The sequence below is a fragment of the Balaenoptera musculus genome, chromosome 17 (assembly GCF_009873245.2).
Source record: "Balaenoptera musculus isolate JJ_BM4_2016_0621 chromosome 17, mBalMus1.pri.v3, whole genome shotgun sequence".
Lineage (NCBI taxonomy): Eukaryota > Metazoa > Chordata > Mammalia > Artiodactyla > Balaenopteridae > Balaenoptera > Balaenoptera musculus.
This window is the reverse complement of record NC_045801.1, coordinates 50,456,631-50,480,419: the sequence shown is the minus strand read 5'-3', so window position 1 is coordinate 50,480,419 and position 23,789 is coordinate 50,456,631. Positions and strand designations below refer to the sequence as shown.

Below are 23,789 nucleotides of genomic sequence, written 5' to 3'. Positions count from 1 at the left end.
CAAAAATGTCTAAAATTTAATCCATACTCCCTATTATCATTGAAAAAAATACAAGGAAGTTTGAAGAAAAACTTAATAAATCATTTGTCATTTTCACTCCATCTCTCCTCTGAATAGCCTTTTACACTTGTATATGTTTCCCTGAACTGACACCAGGATATAAACAATTGTATACACTTATACAAATTACTGTTTCTGTAAATGTTCACTTTATAAAAATAGATTTTTAATATAAATTTTCACCTTTTACTTTTTTTTCATTATAAGGAATCTTAGGTTAAGATGTATAGATGTTACAAATCATTAACAGTATGTTAAAACTTAGAGTTGTTTGAATATATGTATAATTTACTCACAAACATATATATATATACATATATACATACATATATACATACATACATAGACACACACACTACATACACACACACAAACACACACCCATATTGATCTAAGTAGGTGAACATTAAGGAATATTCCAGTCAGGGGCTGCTAAAAAGTACTGCCTTAACATCTTTAAATGTATCCTTAAGAAAGTATTTATTTATTTAAGGTAGATTCCTAGGGAATGGGTTTCTGGATAAAGTATTTCACACATTCTTTGTTTATATTATTATTTATTTCCCATTTTTGAAGATGTTTACAGTTTCTAGAGTTATGTATTAAAGTATCTCCCCAGTCTCATAGGTTAGAGTAATTTAATATTTTCATTCGGATGGATGAATATATGTGTGTACCATGTACATCTCTGTTTTCTAGTGAGGTTGAGCATGTTTTTTTTGTGTGCGGTTCATTTGGCTGTTCTCTTCTGGAAATTTTACAAATATTTTTGTCATCTTTATAATCATTTGCCTTTGTTGTTGTTTTCATTTTTTAGGTCAAATTATTGGTGTTTATTAGACATTTTAGGTACATAAAATTTTTATCATTTCTTTATTTTTATATCATTGTATTTATTTTCTTTTTTCCATTTAAAAAGTTCTAATTCCTATATTAAATTTGTAATTTGAACTAAGAAAAGTTGCATAAATCTTTTTTTCTTTCCTACTTCCAGAGCATAGACATTTTAATTCTATCTTCCTGCTCCTTTCTTTGGAGTTTCTGTTGTAAAATTATTTTAAATTTATCTCATTTTAAAGGCATTCTATATTAGTCATTTAAAAATTATTATATATAAGTAAATGTTATTTACATTTACCAATTTTTATCAACTTCTTTGCATCCCTTTTCTTTGGATTCAATGTTTTTCCAGCTAAAATTCATCTTTTAGTAATTTGTTTCACATGCTGCCTAAAATTATCATCTTGTTGTTTGTTTTACTCTCACTCTATATTATTGTTATTTTAAGTAAATATACAATTCTAGTTCTTCGCAAGTTCTTTTTCCTAGCATTTTGAAGATGACCATAGTTATAGAACAGAATGGAAATGTTATAAATGTTAATTTTAAAATTAATTCAACTAAAATAAGTGGGTATGTAAAGAGCATTGGAAGTTGAATACTGTCCTAACATTGTTAGGTTGTCTGATGATATTGGTTAATGAATGAAGAAAGAAAGTCTTAAGAAGGTTGTTCAAAATCATGGAGGACTTATGCTTTCATAATAATTTATTAGGTAACTCAGACTAAGTCTTATACTTAAAAAAAATTAGAAAATCTGGAAAAATATGTAGAGAACATCTGCTTGAAATTACTGATAACTAATACGATGAAGAAGGAGGATTTGGAGGAGAAAGGTTAAGGAAGTATACAAAATTTTGAGCAGTGATATAAAATACAAATATGTATCTAGATTTTGTGTCCTCCTTCATTTTCAGGACTCAACTCTTCTCTCAGTTCTGGAAATTTGCAGCCATTGTCACTTATGTATCACCTCACTCTCATTTTTTTTTTTGCTTTCTTCTGGAAATCCTAGTAGATATAGGCTGAATGGTCTTCATTTATCTTCTATATCTTTTAAAATCTCCCACTTATTTCCATTCCTTCTATATTTTTCATAGTTTATTCTGGATGTTCTTCTCATATTTTGTCCATGTTCTGAATTCTTTCTTTAGTTTAAATTTACTAATTAATACATTCATTGTGTTTTTCTTTCAATAACTTTATTTTTTACTTATAGAAATTTAATTTTGTTATTTCACAAAATGTCTCTTTTTGCCTCCATAATGTCATGCTCTGGTTTTATGGTCTTAATATATTAAACGTGTACAACTTCTTTTAAGTTGTTCATTATTTTTCTAGTTCTTTTTTTTTTGTTGACTTTCCTCACGGGTTTGTTCACTTGTGTGGCTTGCAATTTTCTATAGTGATTTTGTTATTATCAGGGATTGCATTCCGTGGGAGTTCCTTGTCTTCTGAATTCATACATAGAGTTTTAAAATTGAACCTTCCTGGATCCTAGGGTTTTTTCAGTTGTGTACCAGGCTTTACATTAGCTTTGGGTCCTGTACTATGTGTGAATGTATAATCTGCACCCACACAAGTTGCAGACCTAGGATCCTGATTTTATGACAATTCTACCCAGTTCCACAGCTAGATTAATGGGTAGAGTTTTTGTTGTTTCCATTTAATATATGGGACAATCCTTCAATGTCCTAGGCTTAAGGCAAAAAGGTCCAACTCCAATTCCTCACCTGTATAGTCCTGAGTTTCCTATTCTAATATGGTTGACAACCCCAGAACTCAATCCCTTAGGCCCTCCTCCTAGTTTGATATCACTGTGGACCACTTTGGCTTCAGCAGTAATTGTTTCAAGTCCTTTATTTCCAAATATTCAATCTCAGCTATTCATTCAACTAAAAAGAAAAATATTCAGCCTTTTTAAGGATATGAAGTGGAAGAGTGGAAGATTTCCTATATCATCATTAGATAGCCATATTGACCTGATGTTTTCTCTGAGAAGCTTCCCTTGCTTTTCTAGATGTCCTCCAATTTTCTCAGGCAAACATGAATACAAATCCTCTTTGTAACTGTACACATTCTCACTACATCCTAATAACTTACAATATGTATTCTAGTGGTAACATTTTTGCCATGCTTAATATTTATTTTTAACATAGTAAATTAGGAGACCATACATGAATACATATATATGTCAGTGATTTACACCTGCCTAACACTGTATTCATTTCCATTATTACTTACCAACATATGAGTATAATAAAATAAATGGAAGACCATGGATATAAGTACACTATTTTCCTCATTCTAACAACAAATATTTTTTGAATGGCTACTATGTACCAAACACAATTTCAGGCACTTAAAATGAATCAGTGAATAAAACAGAAGATCTATTCTTATAACTTATTTATTTTATGCTAATGAAAAAATAAATTTAAAAAATTTTCTTGCTTTGGGAAAGTGACATTGGACAAAAGAAGTATGACATCCATACAAGCATGTTTGGATCCCCTTCTTTCAAAGAGCAGGAGCGTGATCTACCATTTACTCTTTTGCTGGCTCTCCTAGATTGATCCTTTCACTATAATTGGTAATTTTATGTTGACGAATGATAATGAAGTTTAAGTAGCTTTTGGTGTTTTTACAGCTTGGACAATGGAGTACCTTTGGAACCCTGGAAGTTACAGCTCCGACTGAATCAGAAACAAAGGCGTTCTCAGTGGTGGCAGAAGAAGATTGTGAAATTCTTAAAATCCCTGCAAAGAATTATGCAAAGTTAAAATCGGTATGACCATATCTAATCTATTTATTAACACAATATGGGTGTAAATTAACACTAAGTTTTGCCTCTCTAGGCAGAAGATGTCCATATCTCTTTTATATTTTAATTTGTCTTGAACTGGAGACCATAAAAATATTATTTATTTGATGAACATCACTTAAGCCTCTGATGAGTAGTTGAAGTGGAAAGGTCTCTATGGATATAATTTGTTATATGTTTGAGTGCATTTGGTTTTTCATGAATTTAAAATTCATCCATTCATTCACTCATTCACTTATTCATTCATTCAACAACTGTATGTTTTGGGTGTCAACAGCATGTCATGTATGAGGGATACCAGAATGATCAGAGATCTCTAAACCTCTACAGTCTACCTTAGGAGGAACAAATACTTGAGAATTATCTGCACACTATTTCATATGTATAACATACATCAAGACCGAGAGCTTCATGAGTAGGTGATCACAACTTAATTCTGAGCCCCTAATTCTGCTGCATTAGGATAACTTATTTTCTTCAATTTTAACAATATTCTCTTTTAGTCAAATCCCCAAATTCCCCTCTCTTCTATTTCTTCTCCCCTGGATGGAAGAGGAAATTTGTATAAATGACGGATTGGGAGCCCACCATGGTCATGCTCTGTCAGCTCCTCTTGATAGGGTTTAACTATGGTGCAGGTGCTGCAGAGCACTGGCATCAGCCACAGTGAGGTGCTCATGCTGGAGGGAGATGGGGAGACATCCATCTTCTTGATTTAGGTCTTTAATAGTTGGGATTTCTTTAGATAGAGTGGTCTCAGTGTTGGTGATACAGAAGACTTTCCCAGGATTCAACTTCCTTCCAAATCTCTGGTTTCAGAGTGGCTGGCTTAAAAAAAAGTTTCATATGTTTGTTTTTATTTTCAAAATGTCAGTATCATTTATTTGGTATTATCAAACACAACTTTTGAGTGTAGTCTTGACTATGATAAGTTTTTTTTTTTTAATGCTAAAACATTTATAGGAGCCTAAAAATATTTTGAAAGGTGGGAAAATATTTTAGTAGCAAATCTGAAGATTAAAATTTCAATATGGTTATGTGGTCATGCTCCTATAAAATTCAAATACATTTTATACTAAGTTACATCCATATAACCTTTATTTTTCTTTTACTGCCTTTTATCTATCTTCTATATTTTTCTCTCTTTTTTTTAAATTATGTAATATAAATTTTGATAATGACTTTTTTTCAGGAAAAAACAAAACTGGAAAATAAAAATAAGGTGAAATTAATCCATAAGTGTCCATATTATGTGGAGTGGCCTACTTTATCCATATATGAGCTAGTTACACTCACTAAATAGAAAAAGTTTCCTCCAGGTCATGGTGAGTTTAAAGCAATTTTGGATTATTTTCTTTATATTATATTACATTATTGGAATTTGTAATTTGTCATAGATTTAATATTTTATATAATATTTCTTCACATGTATTTCTCTAATATATTTAATGTTACCTTTCAATTGGACATTTAGATTGTTGGTTTTTTAATTAAAAATCATTCTGTATTGACTTGAAGAGTGATCTCAGAAGTAGACTTACTTCCACATCCTCCTATTTCTCCCCACAGCCCCTACCCTTCTTGCCCCAGCCTAGCAGTCAATGTAAAGACCAAACTATAAAGGATAAAGGCAGTGAGAAGTTACAGTCATTATTTTTTTCTTTTCTCCTGGTAGAACACCTACCTAAGCTGCATGTTTGCTTATCTGTACACATTATCAGGGAAAAATATCATTATAGAGAATAGATAAGACTGAGATAAGGAGTAGCAGCAGTGAAGCTGCCTACATTTCCAATATTCAGCATGACAATGACACATGCATTTTCTGGGTTATGTATACACAAAAAGTGTAGGTGGTGTTGAGTCATTTTGTACAATATTTCCATTTATGAGAAGCATACTAAATAAGAGATGCCAACTGCTATGTACTGATGTTTGTGTCCCACAAAATTCATATGTTGAAGCCTTATTCGCTAAGGTGATGTTATTTGGATGTGGGACATTTGGCAGGCAATTAAGTCATGAGAGTGGAGTCCTTGTGAATGAGATTAGTGCCCTTAAAAGAAGAGATGAGAGAGAAAGAGTTGATCTCACTTTCTTGGCTATGTGAAGATACTACAAGAAAACAGCTATCTGCAAACCAGAAAGAGGGCTCTCATCAGACATTGAATCTATTCGCACCTTGATCTTGGACTTCCCAGCCTTCAAAATTGTGAGGAATGTTTGTTGTTTAAGCCAACTCAGCTGATGCTATTTGTTATAGTAGCCAAAACTAAGACACCAACACAAGAGGAACTATGGTAGGTGTGTCAGAATCTTCAGTCAGCAATCACTATAGTGCCCTACCTCAAACCTGCAGATCCATAATTGTGGTGAGAGATGTGGTACCAGGAGGAGGAGAACATTTCTGAATTAAGTTTGAAATTAAAGTTCTAAAAAGAATGAGTCTAAGTTATAAATTCCAAAATGTGACTATTCTAACAATAAAAATATGGTGAAGAAATTACAGAATCTGGCTAAGCTATCCTTTGAGGGAGCCGCTATATAATAGAAAAGTGAGGTTAATATAGCACCATACAGAAGATTCATTTATTGGAAAAAATAAATACCTATGCTTCAAAAGCTGAGACTCCCTAATAAACGTGTTCAGTTTAGTGAGACTATGCACCCTTTCCTGACTTTGTTCCAAATTTCTTTCCTGTGCTTGTTTTTATATTTTATTTATCATCTTTTGAAATACAGTGTGTAGCCCATATTTAGCCAAATATATATTTTCTTCTTGCTTATAAAAATTGAATGTCATGTTGTATTTTTGTTCATGAAACATTTTTCCTAATGCTGTATTCATTTTTTGGCCAAAAGTACACTTAGAAGACAAATAGTAAACTGATGTGTAAAAAACTGGGAATTAGCATTTCTAAACTCAGTATATTTATTGTATAGAATTTTTTTTTTTTAATTGGGTGCTTGGATTTACCATGGGTCTCCCTTCTGTATTTGAAATATTAACTCTTGGTCCATGCCTCAGTTCCAGGGCTATTTTATAAAAAAAAAATCTGAAACTTGCCAATTTATCAGGACATTAATATTTTTGAGATGGTTTTAGAGGAAGAAAGAAACCATAATCAAAGATTTTTTTCAACTACGTAAACCAAAAGAATATGGGATTTGGAATAGGGGAATAATTATGTGTTTTAATGTATTTGATTACTAATGATGAATAATATGTGTTTCGGTCTGAAATATCAATCTAAAATATTTAAATTTAGCATCAAAAAGTTAAGAAAATGTGGGCACATAGTTTCTTAGACATGCTGGGTTCAAGTTCTTTTTTGGTAAATGCTTTTAAAGTAATGGTGGAAACTATCACATTGAACAATCTGTGATTATATCGTATAAGTCAAAAGTAACATAATTCTTCCACTGATTCCCGGTTGTTTAAATATTTGGTCCTTACACGTATACAGTTTAAAAAACCATTTAATCTCCTTAGGGAAGAATGGCAGTTTCACTAGATGATTCTCAAGGCTTCTTTCAGCTCTGAAATACTATGTTCTTATAAATAAACATTCCTAGGTGAAGAATAAGTTCTTTCAACCTAAACTAATTTTCTTTTATGGTGGTGACAAACTTGATATATCAAAGAGAAACATTAGACATAATACTTCTTCACTTTACTCAAGATTTATTTAGAATTTTTATCAGAAAATGTAGGGCATAGCTCAAATTATACTTTCATTATCTATTGATAGGCTTAAAATTAGCAGTAGTATGATTTCCAAAGCATAATTACTTGTGTTTTGATCTTATTTTAGAAAAATATATTGGATGAAGTTTCAGAGACATCTAGGAAATTATTCAAAAGATTGATAGAATCTAGGATTAATACCTGGAAATCTATGAAATAAATAAAACATTTCTGACACTATTCCTCTGTTAACTTCTTAAGTCTTCTTACTTTTGCTTCATATGCAAAGGGAGATTGAGTTTAATGGATGTGTACAATGTTGCTTGTTATTTGGGTCTGTCTGGTTTGTATCACACCAGCTAAAGTCTGCACAGGTGATATTTTTTCCAGGTGTGACTGGATGGAAAATGGAAACCAGTTGATCTCACTAATCAACCTGTTTCTATGTGTATCATGTGTATAAGAAAAAATGGTAAATTAACGACATTAATGAACCATTTGTATACATTTTATTGTTATCCTGCTTATGTCAGTATGCTCCATCTTTTCCAGGTTGGATACAATATAGCAAACATAATCATTAGAGATACTAAAAATGTAGTAATAAATTTAGTTTTAAAAGATAAAATATGCAAATATAGCAATTGTAAAAAATTTTCTAGTCTTCACAAGCCAAAAATGGAGAGTTTCAGTCACAGAATTTATACAAAATGGAAATTTGAAGTTCTAGGCTCTAAATCCCAACTTTTTGACATCAGTCCTTCTAGATCAATTAACTCTGCAGGGTATCAAAACTTTTAGCCCCAAGGACACTCTTGAGCATCCCAGAAACAGGTTTGTGTCTAGGGGTGCCATTGATCATGATGCGTTTTTCTTCCTCCTTTCTTCTTTTGCATAAGTGAATAGTTTGTAATATAGCATATTAATTCATTTAATTATTTTTAAAAGGTTTTATTGTTTAGAGAAGTTTTCAGTTCACAGCAAAACTGAGCAGAAGGTACAGAGATTTCCCATATAAACCCTGACCCCAGTCTTGCACACTATCCCCTACTATTAGCATACGTCACTAGAGTGGTTCATTTGTTACAATTAATGAACCTACATGGAAACATCATCAACCGAAGCCCATAGCTTACATTAGGGCTTACTTTTGGTATTAGATATTCTGTGGGTTGGACAAATGTATAATGATATTTATCCACCATTATAGTATTGTACAGAATAGTTACTGCCTTAAAAATTCTCTGTGCTCCACATTTTCATCTCTTTCTCCTCCCTAAACCCCTGGCAACCACTGATCTTTTTACTGCTTTCTTTTGATTTTACCATTTCCAGATTGTCACAGAATTGGAATCATACAATATATATGTAGCCTTTTCAGATTGGTTTCTTTCACTTTAATATTTAAGTTTCTTCCAAATCTTTTCATGGTTTGATAGCTCATTTCTTCTTAACACTGGACAATATTCCATTGTCTGGCTGTACCACAGTGTATTTAACTATTCACCTACTGTAAGGCATCTTAGTTGCATTCAGCTTTTAGCATTATGAATGAAGCTGCTAAAAACATTTGCATGCAGGATTTGTGTGGACATAAGTTTTCAACTCTTTTGGGTAAGTATCAGGGAATGAAATTGCTGGATAGTATGATAGAAGTATGTTCAGTTTTGGGAGGAACGGCCAAACTGTCTCTCAAAGTGGCTGTACCAGGACTTCCCCGGTGGCTCAGTGGTTAACAATCCACCTGCCAATGCAGGGGACATGAGCTCAATCCCTGGTTTGGGAAGATCCCACATGCTGCGGACCAACCAAGCCCGTGCCCAACAACTACTGAGCCTGTTCTCTAGAGCCTGCGAGCCACAGCTACTGAAGCCTGTGTGCCTAGGCCCGTGCTCCACAACAAGAGAAGCCACTGCAATGAGAAGACTGCATGCCGCAACGGAGACCCAACGCAGCCAAAAGTAAATAAATAAAATAAATAAAATTTTTTAAAAAAGGTTGCAAAATAATCTACTTCAAAGTGGCTGTACCATTTTGTACTTTCACCGCAATGGGAATTCCTGTTGCTCCATATCTTTGCTAATATTTGGTGTTGTCAGTGTTTTAGATTTCGGCCACTCACATAGATTTGCAATGGTATTTTGTTGTTTTAATTTTAATTTCCCTGATGACATGTGACTGGAGCACCTTTTCATGTGCTTATGATCTATATATCTTCTTTGATGAAATGTCTGTTAAAGTCTTTGGCCCATTTTTTATCAGATTTATTTTTCTTATTGTTGCATTTTAAGAGTTATTTGTATATTTTGGATAACAGTGTTCTTCAGATGTATCTTTTGCAAATACTTTCTCCCAATGTGTTCCATGTCTTCTCATACTCTTAATGTGTATTTTGAAGAGCAGAAGTCTTTAACTTTAATGAAGACATCACTATACCCAAGGTCACCTAGATTTTTTTTCTTATGTTACCTTCTGGAAGTTTTATAATTTTGCCTTTTTACATTTATGTCTATGATGCATTTTGAGTTAGTTTTGTGAAAGGTGTAAGGTCTGCGTTTGGATTCATTTTTTTGCATGTGGATGTTCCAGCACCATTTGTTGAAGAGACTACCTTTGCTCTATTATATTACTTTTCTTCCTTTGTCAAAGATCTGTTAGATATATTTATGGGGTACATTTCTCGGCACTCTATTCAGTTTCATTGATGTATTTGTCTATCATTAAGTCGATATCACACTGTCTTGATTACCATTGCTTTATAACAAGTCTTGAACTTAGATAGTACCAGTCCTCCAACTTTGTTCTTCGCCTTCAATATTGTGGTGGCTCTTTTGGATCTTTTGCCTCTCCATATAAACTTTAGAATCAGTTAATCAATGTTCACAAAAAAACTTGGGAATTTAATTTGGATTGAATTGAATCTATAGATCCAGTTGAGAAGAAATGACATTTTGACAATAATGTCTTCCTATCCTGAGCATAGAATATCTCTCCTTTAATTTAGCTCTTTAATTTCTTTCATCAGAGTTTTATAGTTTTCCTTGTATAGATCGTATACATATTTATTAGATTTATACCTAAGTATTTCATTTTGGGGGATGCTAAGGTAAATAGGATTGCATCCTAAATTTCAAATTCCCCTTGCTCATTGTTGTTTATAGAACCAGCTTTTGATTTTGTTGATTTTCTCTATTGATTTTTGTTTTCAATTTCATTGATTTCTGCCCTATTTTTTTTTATTTTATTCCATTTGCTTACTTAAGATTTAATTTGCTTTTCTTTTTCTAATTTCCTAAGTTGGAAGCTTAGATTTTTTTTATGTTAGCTACTTCTTCTTTCCTAATAAATGCATTCAATGCCATAAATTTCCCTTAAAACACTGCTCTCACTGCATCCCACAAATTTCGAAAAATTGTGTTTTCATTTACATTTAATTCAAAATATTATTAAATTTCTCTTGAGATTTCTTCTTTGACCCATGTATTATTTGGAAGTGTGTTGCTTAATCTCCACATATTTTGAAATTTTCCAATTATCTTTCTGTTATTGATTTCTAGTTAATTCCATTGTGGTCTAAGGGCACACATTGTATGATTTTTATCCTTCTAAATTTAAGTCGTGTTTTATAGTGCAGAATGTGGTCTCTCTTGGTGAATATTCCATGTGACCTTGAGGAGAATGAGTCATCTGCTGTTGTTGTAGTCTATAGATATCTTCTATTCAGTTCACCGATGGTGGTATTGAATTCAACTCCTGTTGGATCTTTCCCTTTTTGAGAGAGAGGAGTTGAAGTCTCCAAATATAATAGTGGATTTATCTATTTATCCTTGAAGTTCTATAATTTTTGCTTCACATATTTTGACACTCTGTTGCTAACAAATATATGTTAAGGATCATTATGTCTTCCTGGACAATTGACCTCTTTATCATTATGTAATGCCCTCTTTATCTCTCATAACATTCCTTACTTTGAAGTCTGCTCTGTCTGAAGTTAATATAGCTATTTGCACTTTCTTTTGATTAGTGTTAGTATGGTATATTTTCTCCATACATTTATTTTTTATCTATATGTGTCTTTATATTTAAAGTGGGTTTCTTATAGATAACATATTGTTGGGTCTCTTTTCTTTTTATACACTCTGACAATCTCTGTCTTTTAATTGGTACATTTAAACCATTGACATTCAAAGTGATTATTGATATATTTGGATAAAATTTGCCATATTTGTTACTGTTTTCTAATTGTTACTCTTGTTCTTTGTTCTCTGTTTTTGGCTTCTACTCATTTTCTGCCTTTTGTGGTTTTAACTGAACATTTCATATGATTCCATTTTCTCTCTTTTCTTAGCATGTCAGTTATACTGTTTTTAGTAAAAGTTTTTTACTGTTTTTAGTGGTTACCCTAGAGTTTAGGATGTACACTTATAACTAATCCAAGTCCACTTACAAATAACACTTACTGATTCACAGGTAGTGTGACTATCTTATAATAAAATAATCCTCATTCCTCCCTCCTATCTTTTGTAGCATTGCTGTCAGTGATTGTACTCATATGTAACATAGCTAGGCATATATATATATATATATATATATATATATATTCCTAAGCATACATAGTCAAATACAGTGTTGTCATTATTATTTTGAACAAGCTGTTATTTGTTAGATCAATTAAGAAGAAGAAAAATAAAAGTTTTTATGTTACCTTCACTTTATTCCTTCTCTGAGACTTTCCCTTTCTTTATATAGAGCTGAGTTTCTGGCCTATATAATTATCTTTCTCTCTAAAGAATTTATTTTAACATTTCTTGCAAGGCAGATATAGAGGCAACAAATTCCTTAAATTTTTCTTTGCCTGAGAAAGTCTTTATTTCTCCACCACTTTTGAAGGATAATTTCGCAGAGTCAAGAATTCTCCATTGATGGATTTTCTCTCTTAACATTCTCAATATTTCACTCCTCTCTCTTCTGGTTTGCATAATTTCTGAGGAGTTGGTTGTAATTTTTATCATTGATCCTCTACATGTAAGATGCTTTATCCTCTGGCTTCTTTCAGGATTTTTTCTTTATCTCTGCTTTTCTATAAATTGAAAATAAAATGCTGAGGTGTAGTTGTTTGGTTTTTTGTTTGTTTTGTTTTTGTTTTCTGGGGGGACATTTATTCTGCATTTATCCTGCTACGTGTTCTCTGAGCTTCTGGATTGATCTATGGTTTGGTGTCTATTATTAATTTAGAGAAATTCTTAGTCATTACTGTTTCAAATATTTCTCCTGTTCCTTTCTCTCTTTTTTTTTCTTCTGATAGTCCCATTAGGCATGTTGTACCTTTTGCAGTTGTCTCACAGTTCTTGATTACTCTATTTATTTTTAAGTCTTTCTTCTCTTTGCCTTTCACTTTTTGAGGTTTCTGATTAGATATCCTAGAGCTCACAAATTCTTTCTCAGCTGTGTGCAGTCTGCTGATAACCCTATCAATGGTGTTCTTTATTTCTGTTATATTTCTTTTTAATTCAAGCATTTATTTTTATTATTTTTTTTAATAGGACTTCCCTCTCTCTGCTTCCATTGTTTATTTGTTCTTGCTTGCTGTCTACTTTATTCATTAGAACCCTTAGTATATAAATTCCCAATCTGATAATTTCAACATCCTTGGCGTGTCTCATTCTGATGCTTACTCTGTCTTTTCCATCTGTGACTTTTGCTTTTTAGTATGTTTTAAAATTTTTTTCTTGATAGCTAGGCATGATATACTGGGTACCAGATTGCTATTATATATTTTAGTAATATGGTCGTAAGGTGTAGGGGGAGGAGGTCTCAGTCTTATAGCAAGCCTATGCCTCTGGAATGTGAACTTCATACATACTTCTCAGTCCTCCCTCCCCCCCGCCCCCATTAGATAGGGCAGGTTGGCCAGAGTGGACTGGAGTTAGGAATTTCCCTTTCTTCAGTTCAGTTAACCTTTGATAAAACCCTGTTAGGTTAAGCTCGACCAAACTAGGTTTCTCCTAAAGGCAGGTCTTGTTAAGAACAAAGTGTGCTGTCCTATTTCATGCCAGAAGCATGAGGAATTTTTCTATATATTTACTGTAGGAACCTGGTAGAGATCCAGGAGGTAAAAGTCATAAAAGAATGAGGATTCTCTGTTGTCTGGGTCCTCTTGGAGTTTTTAATTCTCAGATTTGTCTTCAGTGAACCTTCAGCATTTTGTCAATTACAGTTCTGATCTTTCTACCTCAATCCTGGTTTTTATTGAGGTTTCTGCTCTAGTAAGTTGTGATTCTCTGTATTTGCTTGTTAGTCTCTTCAATTTTGTGGGCAGCAATTTGACCTATGACCTCATATCTCTTATGAGTTAAGAATTCTTGATTTTTCAGTTTTTTTAGCTTTCTACTTGTTGTTAGGATGCAGTTGTGTCTCCTAAGCTCCTTACTTGCTGGACTAGAAAAACTGATTTTTTAATTTACTATATTTGTTATTTCTCTAATATTTGCTCTAGGACTAACCATATACATCTCAATTTATCAGAACCTCCTTCAAATTTTTACTAACTTATTTCCAGTTAGATATAGAAATGCTACAATATATAGCTCTATTTCCTTTTCCTTCTCTGTGCACTATTATTGTACATATTGCATTCATATATGTTACAAACTGAACAATAAATTATCATTATTATTTTATGTAGTTTTATGTCTTTTAAAGAAACTGTGAGAAAAAGAGAGGGCAAGTATGTATTTATAGTGTTTGCTATATTAAACACCTTATTTACTCTATCAAGTTATCTTCATTTATTCCTGTAAATTCGAGTTACCATCTGATGTCATTTCCTTAGTGCATTATAAGTTTCTCCTATCTACCTCCTTGCGCTGTTATTGGCAAGTATATTACATTTTTATATTATAGACCCAAATCAGAATCATGCACTTGTTATTTCACAAATCATTGTTTAAGATAGGTAAGAGAAGAAGGATAATAAATATATGTTTATGCCACCTTCTGTAATTACATATTTACCTTTAGTGTCACTTTTTGATTTTTCAAGCAGATTTGAATTATTGTTTGGTGTTCTTTGCTTTCAGTCTGAAGATCTTCCTTTAGCATTTCTTTTAAGGAGTATGTGTTAGCAATGGATAATCTCAGGTTTTATTTAACTAGAAATGCTTTTCTTTAGTTTTGAAAGATATTTTTGTTAGATATAGAATTCTTTGTTGAAACGGTTTTGTTTCATTTTTGGCACACTTTGAATATATTATCCCATTGTCTTCTGGCTTCAAATAGTTTCGGATGAGAAGTCAACTGTTAATCTTATTATGGTTCACTTGTCAGTGATGAGTTATTTTTCTCTTTCTGCTTCAATATATTCTCCTTGTCTTTGGCTTTTAGGATTTGTACTATGATATGCCTGTGTGCTTATTCCATCTTACCCAGAACCAGATTTCTGTCACCACCTTAAATTCTTTTTTTCCTCTCCTCTCTTCCCACTCTCCTTTTCCTCAGTTATACTATACCCTATACATTCAGCTATACTAACTGGTACTAAAGTAAAGTTTATCTTATCATTCATGTCCTTACCAATATTTTTTCTTCCCATCATCAATAGATTAAAATATAAAATCCTTAATATTGTTTAAAAGTCCGTTTGCATCTGGGCCAGGTCTGAGTCTCCAAGTTTACATTGAATCATTCTTCTCCTTTCTGTTCATGTTTCAGACGTTCTATACTTTCATCAGTTCTAGTAGTGCTCTCCTCCTCTAGGTTTTTACACATGCTGTTCCCACTTCCTGGAGAAGTTCCTTAAACTTCATCTCACCAAATTTATTTATTGTGAAGGCAATTTTTCCAAGACCAATTAGGTTATACTTCTGTATCTTTGCTTCTAGAGATCTCTGTTTATCCCACATCTGAGGATTCAGCAAACTTTTTCTGTAAAAAAAGTAGTAAGTATGTGTTTTGCTGGTCATGTACAGTCTCTGTTGCTGTTGCTTCTGCTTCATCTTCTACTTCTCCTTCTCCTTCATCTGTTTCTCCTCCTCCTCCTCCTCCTCTTCCCCTTAAATATGTAAAATATGTTCTTAGCTGGAGACCTGTACTAAAATAAGCCTTGAGCGAGATTTAGCCCATGGGCCAAAATTTACTAACCTCTGTTTTATCTTAACACTAATCATGCTATGTCACAATTAATAACTTAAGACTCAGTTTTCCCAATAGACGTAAAATTCCTCTGGAATGTGTTCATCTTATTTTTCAGTGTCCAAAGGTGTGCTTAGACTTTGTAGGTGCTTGATATATATGTTGAATGAAAAAAATGAATGAATGTTTTGATGTTGGTGTGTGCCTTTAGACCAAAGTTATCACATATTACTTCCAGAAGTAAATAATTTAACTCTTTACTGCTCAGTATAAATGGTTTGCATTAACACTTACCATATATTTTCTTTAATTGAGAGAAATAGTATTTGCTGATTTAATCTTAGTATATTTAAACTTACTTTCATTGTTAAATTTTGATTAAAACAAAATTTTTTGCTTTACTATCATCGAGTAGAAATTTAAGGAAATTATATCATTGCAATCAGTCAAACACTAAGAATTATGGGAGAACACTGTGTTTTCAATTCATAATCCAGGTAAAATAAAAGCCAGTTTAAATTTGATAGGCCATTAAATAAGACAAACATTAGCATGGTACTATGAACAACACTAATTAAAGGCAGTTTGGAAGTCTGTTCTTTTCAAGAAATCACCAGGAGTAAAAAATTTTGAATCTATCAACTAATCATTTTTATTTTTAGTCATTATGTTCAACTCTCACTATATATGCAACCAACTTTCTATAATATAAGGCAGTGGAAATGGGATAATGACTGAAAAATATAAGTGTAATCTCCTTCTTACTTTTAAAATTTGTCATAATACACATTGTTGTTATAAATATTTCTGCGAGAAATAATTTCTGAGTATGGTAGATTCTGCAGATTATATTCCTCAATGCCTCTTCCAGACACTTCTAATCTGCCTTCCTCTACTGTGAAGGCTAAGAAAAGCTAAAGACTACACGTCCTGGATACAATGTGGTACTTTAATTTTGATTATGGCCTGAGCTTTGCTTTGCAGATATGCTTATACAACATTTGGAAGTAGTCAGGGAGCAGCTCCTCTTATAAGCATGGTGGTTCTGATTTCACCCTTAGCATTACTACCGATGATTGGCAAGAGACAGATTTCTTCTAAGAGCTCCATGCTGTGGGTGGACTTATTCACTGGCTGATGTTCTTTTGACTCTATAGTTTTGAAACCATGTTCCATGGCTCTTCTATAGCCTTTTAACATCTTCTAATAAAACTTTTTCTGTTTAAATTTAGATAAAAATAGTTTATTGCCTGTACTCAGAAACCAAGAGAAATGCCCTGGTTGTGCATTGTATCAAAGATTATCTCTTTTGTAAATAAGTGCTTTTACAGAATTTCTTCTTGACATTTAGTCAATTAATATTTTTACTAAACATTTATTATGTGCAAAACACTAAAGTAGTTGCTTTGTGGAGGTGAAAAGAAATGGATTTAAAATCAAATAAACTCAAGTATTTGTGGAGCTAAATGTAAGGTTTCGGTTTGATCTCAAAGAATTAACAATTAGAAAAAATATATAAAGGTGTGTTTTTTTATTTAACATCTTTATTTGAGTATAATTCCTTTATAATGGTGTGTTAGTTTCTGGTGTATAACAAAGCGAATCAACTATACATATACATATATCCACAAATCTCCTCCCTCTTGCATCTCCCTCCCACCTTCCCTATCCCACCCCTCTAGGTGGACACAAAGCACGGAGCTTATCTCCCTGTGCTATGTAGCTGCTTCCCACTAGCTATCTATTTTACATTTGGTAGTGTATATAGGTCAATGTCACTCTCTCACTTTGTCCCAGCTTACCCTTTCCCCCTCCCCAAGTCCTCAAGCCCATTCTCTACATCTGTGTCTTTATTGCTGTAATGCCCCTAGGTTCTTCATAACCTTTTTTTTTTTTTCTTAGATTCCATATATATGTGTTAACCTATGGTATTCATTTTTCTCTTTTGGACATAATTCACTCTGTACAAAGTCTTGAGGTCCATCCAACTCACTACAAATAACTCAATTTCGTTTCTTTTTATGGCTGAGTAATATTCCATTGTATATATGTGCCACATCTTCTTTAACCATTCATCTGTCAATGGACACTTACGTTGCTTCCATGTCCCAGCTATTGTAAATAGACTTGCAATGAACATTGTGGTACATGACTCTTTTTGAATTATGGTTTTCTCAGGGTATATGCCCAGTAGTGAGATTCCTGGGGAGTATGGGAGTTCTATATTTAGTTTTTTAAGGAACCTCCATACTGTTCTCCAGAGTGGCTGTATCAATTTACATTCCCACCAACAGTGCAAAACGGTCCCCTTTTCTCCACACCCTATTCAGCATTTATTTTTTGTAAATTTTTTGATGATGGCCATTCTGACTGGTGTGAGGTGATACCTCATTGTAGTTTTGATTTGCATTACTCTAATGATTAGTGATGTTGAGCATCCTTTCATGTGTTTGTTGGCAATCTGTATATCTTCGTTGGGAAAATGTCTATTTAGGTTTTCTTCCCATTTTTGGATTGGGTTGTTTGTTTTTTTGATATTGAACTGCATGAGCTGTTTGTGTATTTTGGAGATAAATCCCTTGTCAGTTGCTTCATTTGCAAATATTTCCTCCCATTCTGAAGGTTGTCTTTTCATCTTGTCATGGTTTCCTTTGCTGTGCAGAAGCTTTTAAGGTTCATTAGGTCCCATTTGTTTATTTTTGTTTTTATTTCCATTTCTCTAGGAGGTGGGTCAAAAAGGATCTTTCTGTGATCTATGTCATAGAGTGTTCTGCCTATGTTTTCCTCAAAGAGTTTGATAGTGTCTGGCCTTACATTTAGGTCTTTAATCCATTTTGAGTTTATTTTTGTGTATGGTGTTAGGGAGTGTTCCCTTTTCATCCTTTTACATGTAGGTGCCCAGTTTTCCCAGCTCCACTTACTGAAGAGGCTATCTTTTCCCCATTGCATATTCTTGCCTCCTTTATCAAAGATAAGGTGACCATATGTGCATGTGTTTATCTCTGGGCTTTCTATCTTGTTCCATTGATCTATATTTCTTTTTTTTGTGCCCATACCATACTGTCTTGATTACTGTAGCTTTGTAGTATAGTCTGAAGTCAGGGAGTCTGAATCCTCCAGCTCTGTTTTTCTTTCTCAAGATTACTTTAGCTATTTAGGGTCTATGTTGTTTCCATTCAAATTGTGAAATATTTCTTTCTAGTTCTGTGAATAGTGTCATTGGTAGTTTGATAGGGATTGCATTGAATCTGTAGATAGCTTTGGGTATTATAGTCATTTTCACAATATTGATTCTTCCAATCCAAGAACATGGTATATCTCTCCATCTCTTTGTATCATCTATAATTTCTTTAATCAGTGTCATAGTTTTCTGCATACAGGTATTTTGTCTTCTTAGTAGGTTTATTCCTAACTATTTTATTCTTTATTTTGCAATGGTAAATGGGAGTGTTTCCTTAATTTCTCTTTCAGATTTTGCATCGTTAGTGTATAGGACTGCAAGAGATTTCTGTACATTAATTTTGCATCCTGCTACTTTACTAAATTTATTGATCCACTCTAGTAGTTTTCTCATAATATCGTTAAGATTCTCTATGTATAGTATCATGTCATCTGCAAACAATGACAGTTTTACTTCTTCTATTCTGATTTGGATTCCTTTTATTTTTTTTCTTCTCTGATTGCTGTGGCTAAAACTTCCAAAATTAGGTTGAATAATAGTGGTGAGAGTAGGCAACCGTGTCTTGTTCCTGATCTTAGTGGAAATGGTTTCAGTTTTTCACCATGGAGAACGATGTTGGCTGTGGGTTTGTATATATTGCCTTTACTATGTTGAGTTTAGTCCCTTCTCTATCTACTTTCTGGAGGGTTTTTATCATAAATGGTTGTTGAATTTTGTCAGAAGCTTTTGATTTAGATGATCATATGTGTTTTCTCATTCAATTTCTTAATATGTTTTATCACATTGATTGATTTGCGTATATTGAAGCATCCTAGCAACTCTGGGATAAACCCCACTTGATCACAGTGTATGATCCTTTTAATGTGCTGTCGGATTCTGTTTGCTAGTATTTTGTTGAGGATTTTTGCATCTATGTTCATCAGTGATATTAGCCTGTAGTTTTCTTTCTTTGTGACATCTTTGTCTGGTTTTGGTATCAGGGTGATGGTGGCCTTGTAGAATGATTTTGGGAATGTACCTCCCTCTTCTATATCTTGGAAGAATTTGAGAAGGATAGGTGTTAGCTCTTCTTTAAATGTTTGATAGAATTTGCCTGTGAAGCCATCTGGTCCTGGGCTTTTGTTTGTTGGAAGATTTTAAATCCCAGTTTCAATTTCAGTGCTTGTGTTTGGTCTGTTTATATTTTGTATATCTTCCTGGCTCAGTCTCGGAAGGCTGTTCTTTTCTAAGAATTTGTCCATTTATTCCAGGTTGTCCATTTTAATGGCATATATTTGCTTGTAGTAATCTCTCATGATCCTTTGTACTTCTGCAGTGTCAGTTGTTACTTCTCCTTTTTCATTTCTAATTCTATTGATTTGAGTCTTCTCCCTTTTTTTCTTGATGAGCCTGGCTAATGTTTTATCAATTTTGTTTATCTTCTCAAAGAACCAGCTTTTAGCTTTATTGATCTTTATTATTGTTTCCTTCATTTCTTTTTCATTTATTTCTGATTTGATGTTTATGATTACTTTCCTTCTGCTAACTGTGGGGTTTTTTTGTTCTTCTTCCTCTAATTGCTTTAGGTGTAATGTTAGGTTGTTTGAGATGTTTCTCATTTCTTGAGGTAGGACTGTATTGCTATAATCTTCCCTCTTAGAACTGGTTTTGCTGCATCCCATGAGTTTTGGGTCATCATGTTTTCATTGTCATTTGTTTCTAGGCATTTTTTTATTTACTCTTTGATTTCTTCAGTGATCTCTTGATTATTTAGTAGTGTATTGTTTAGCCTCCATGTGTTTGTATTTTTACAGTTTTTTTCCTGTAATTGATATCTAGTCTCATAGTGTTGTTGTCAGAAAAGATACTTGATACACCTTCAATTTTCTTAAATTTACCAAGACTTGATTTGTGACACAAGGTATGATCTATTCTGGAGAATATTTCATAAGCATTTGAGAAGAAATTGTATTTTTTTGCTTTTGGATGGAATGTCCTGTAAATATCAATTAAGTCCATCTAGTTTAATGTATTATTTAAAACTTGTGTTTCCTTATTTATATACATTTTGGTTGATCTGTCCATTAGTGAAAGTGGAGTGTTAAAGTCCCCTACTATGATTGTGTTACAGTCAATTTCCCCTTTTATGGCTGTTAGCATTTGCCTTATGTATTGAGGCGCTCCTATGTTGGGTGCATAAATATTTACAATTGTTTTCTCTTTTTCTTGGTTTGGTCACTTGATCATTATGTAGTGTCCTTCTTTGTCTCTTGTAATAGTCTTTATTTTAAAGTCTATTTTGTCTGTTATGAGAATGCTCCTCCAGCTCTCTTTTGATTTTCATTTGCATGGAGTATCTCTTTCCATCCCCTCACTTTCAGCCTGTATGTGTCCCTAGGTCTGAAGTGGGTCTCTTGTAGACAGCATATATATGGGTCTTGTTTTTGTATCCATTCATCCAGTCTATGTCTTTTGTTTGGAGCATTTAATCCATTTACATTTAAGGTAGTAATCAATATCCATGTTCCAATTACCATTTTCTTAGTTGTTTTGGGTTTGTTATTCTAGTTCTTTTTCTTCTCTTGTATTTCCTGCTTAGGGAAATTCCTTTAGCATTTGTTGTAAAGCTGGTTTGGTTGTGCTGAATCATCGCAACTTTTGCTTGTCTGTAAAGGTTTTAATTTTTCCTTCAAATCTGAATGGGATCCTTGCTGGGTAGGGTAATTTTGGTTGTAGGTGTTTGCCTTTCATCACTTTAAATATGTCCTTTCACTCCCTTCTGGCTTGCAGAGTTTCTGCTGAAAGATCAGCTCTTAACCTTATGGGAATCCCCTTGTATATTATTTGTTGCTTTTCCCTGTTGCTTTAAATATATTTTCTTTGTATTTAATTTTTGATAGTTTGATTAATATGAGTCTTGGCGTGTTTCTCCTTGGATTTATCCTGTATGGGACTCTCTGAACTTCCTGGACTTGATTAACTCTTTCCTTTCCCATGTTAGGGAAGTTTTCAACTATAATCCCTTCAAATGTTTTCTCAGTCCCTTTCTTTTTCTCTTCTTCTTCTGGGACTCCTATAATTCAAATGTTGGTGTGCTTAATGTTGTCACAGAGGTCTCTGAGACTGTTCTCAATTCTTTTCATTCTTTATTCTTTATTCTGCTCTGCAGTAGTTATTTCCATTATTTTATCTTCCAGGTCACTTATCCGTTCTCCCTCACTTTTTCTGCTATTGATTCCTTCTAGAGAATTTTTAATTTCATTTATTGTGTTGTTCATCATTGTTTGTTTGCTGTTTAGTTCTTCTATATCTTTGTTAAACATTTCTTGTATTTTCTCCATTCTATTTCCAAGATTTTGGATAAGCTTTACTATCATTACTCTCAATTCTTTCTCAGGTAGGCTGCCTATTTCCTCTTCATTTGTTTGGTCTGGTGGATTTTTTCCCTGCTTCTTCATCTGCTGTGTATTTCTCTGTCTTCTCTTTTGCTTAACTTACTGTGTTTGGGGTCTCCATTTCACAGACTCCATGTTCATAGTTCCCATTGTTTTTAGTGTCTGCTCCCAGTGGATAAGGTTGGTTCAGTGGGTTGTGTAGGCTTCCTGATGGAGGGGACTGGTGCCTGTGTTCTGGTGGATGAGGCTGGATCTTGTCTTTCTGGTGGGCAGGACCATGTCCTATGATTTTTTTTTTTTTTGGTGTCTGTGAACTTATTATGATTTTAGGCAGCCTGTCTGCTAATGGGTGTGTTTGTGTTCCTGTCTTGCTAGTTGTTTAGTATAGGGTGTCCAGCACTTTAGCTTGCTGGTTGTTGAGTGGAGCTGAGTCTTAGCATTGAGATTGAAATCTCTGGGAGGGCTTTCGCTGTTTGATATTACTTGGGGCTGGATGGTCTCTGGTGCACCAATATCCTGAATTCAGCTCTCCCACCTCAGAGGCTCAGAAGTGACTCCCAGCCAAAGCACCAAGACCCTGTCAGCCACATGACTCAGAAGAAAAGTGAGAAAAGAGAGAAAGATAGAAAGAAAGAGAGAAAGGAGAAAAAATAATAACAAAATTAGATAAATTTGTAAAAATAGAAAAAAATTATTAAAAAAATAAAAAAATAATATGAAGAAAAGAAAGAGAGAAAGAAAAAAGAGGGCAACCACATCAAAAAACAAATCCACCAATGATAACAAGTGGTAAAACTTACTAAAAAAACAAAAAACAACAGACAGAACCCTAGGACAAATGGTAAAAGCAAAACTATACAGACAAAATCACAGAGAGAAGCATACACAGACACACTCACAAAAAGAGAAAAAGGAAAAAATATATATACATGTAAAAAAAAATTGGGGTTTCCCTGGTGGTGCAGTGGTTGAGAATCTGCCTGCCAATGCAGGAGACACAGGTTCGAGCCCTGGTCTGGGAGGATCCCACATACTGCAGAGCAACTAGGTCCGTGAGCCACAATTACTGAGCCTGCACGTCTGGAGCCTGTGCTCTGCAACAAGAGAGGCCGTGATAATGAGAGGCCCATGCACCATGATGAAGAGTGACCCCCACTTGCCGTAACTAGAGAAAGCTCTCATACAGAAACGAAGACCCAACACAGCCAAAAATAAATAAATAAATAAACCCAAAAGTTAAAAAACAAAAACAAAAACGGAAGAGAGCACCCAAATCAATAAACAAATCTACCAATGATAATAAGCTCTAAACACTAAACTATGATAAACATAAACCAGAAACAAATTAGATGCAGAAAGCAAATCCCAAGTCTCCAGTTGCTCCCAAAGCCCACCATCTCAATTTTGGCTTGATTTGTTGCCTATGCAGCTATTCCACAGATGTAAGGTACATCAAGTTGATTGTGGAGATTTAATCCACTGCTCCTGAGGCTGTTGGGAGAAATTTCCCTTTCTCTTCTTTGTTTGCATAGCTCCTGTTGTTCAGCTTTGGATTTGGCCTGCCTCTGTGTGTAGGTCAACTGAGGGTGTCTCTTTACTGCCCAGTCAGGATGGGGTTAAAGTAACAGCTGATTAGGTGGCTCTGGCTCACTCAGGTCAGGGAGAGGGAGTGGTGCGGAATGCAGGGTAAGC

The 23,789-nt window shown here is 33.6% G+C and overlaps 1 protein-coding gene across 1 annotated transcript in view; it reads left to right on the top strand.

The window, feature by feature from the left end:
* Positions 1-23,789, top strand: part of CNBD1 (cyclic nucleotide binding domain containing 1) — a 381,722-nt gene that overhangs the window by 317,297 nt on the left and 40,636 nt on the right. The window contains 2 exon segments of the mRNA XM_036830074.1: positions 3,551-3,688; positions 4,917-5,049. Of these exon segments, the coding sequence (XP_036685969.1) occupies positions 3,551-3,688; positions 4,917-5,049 (271 nt within the window).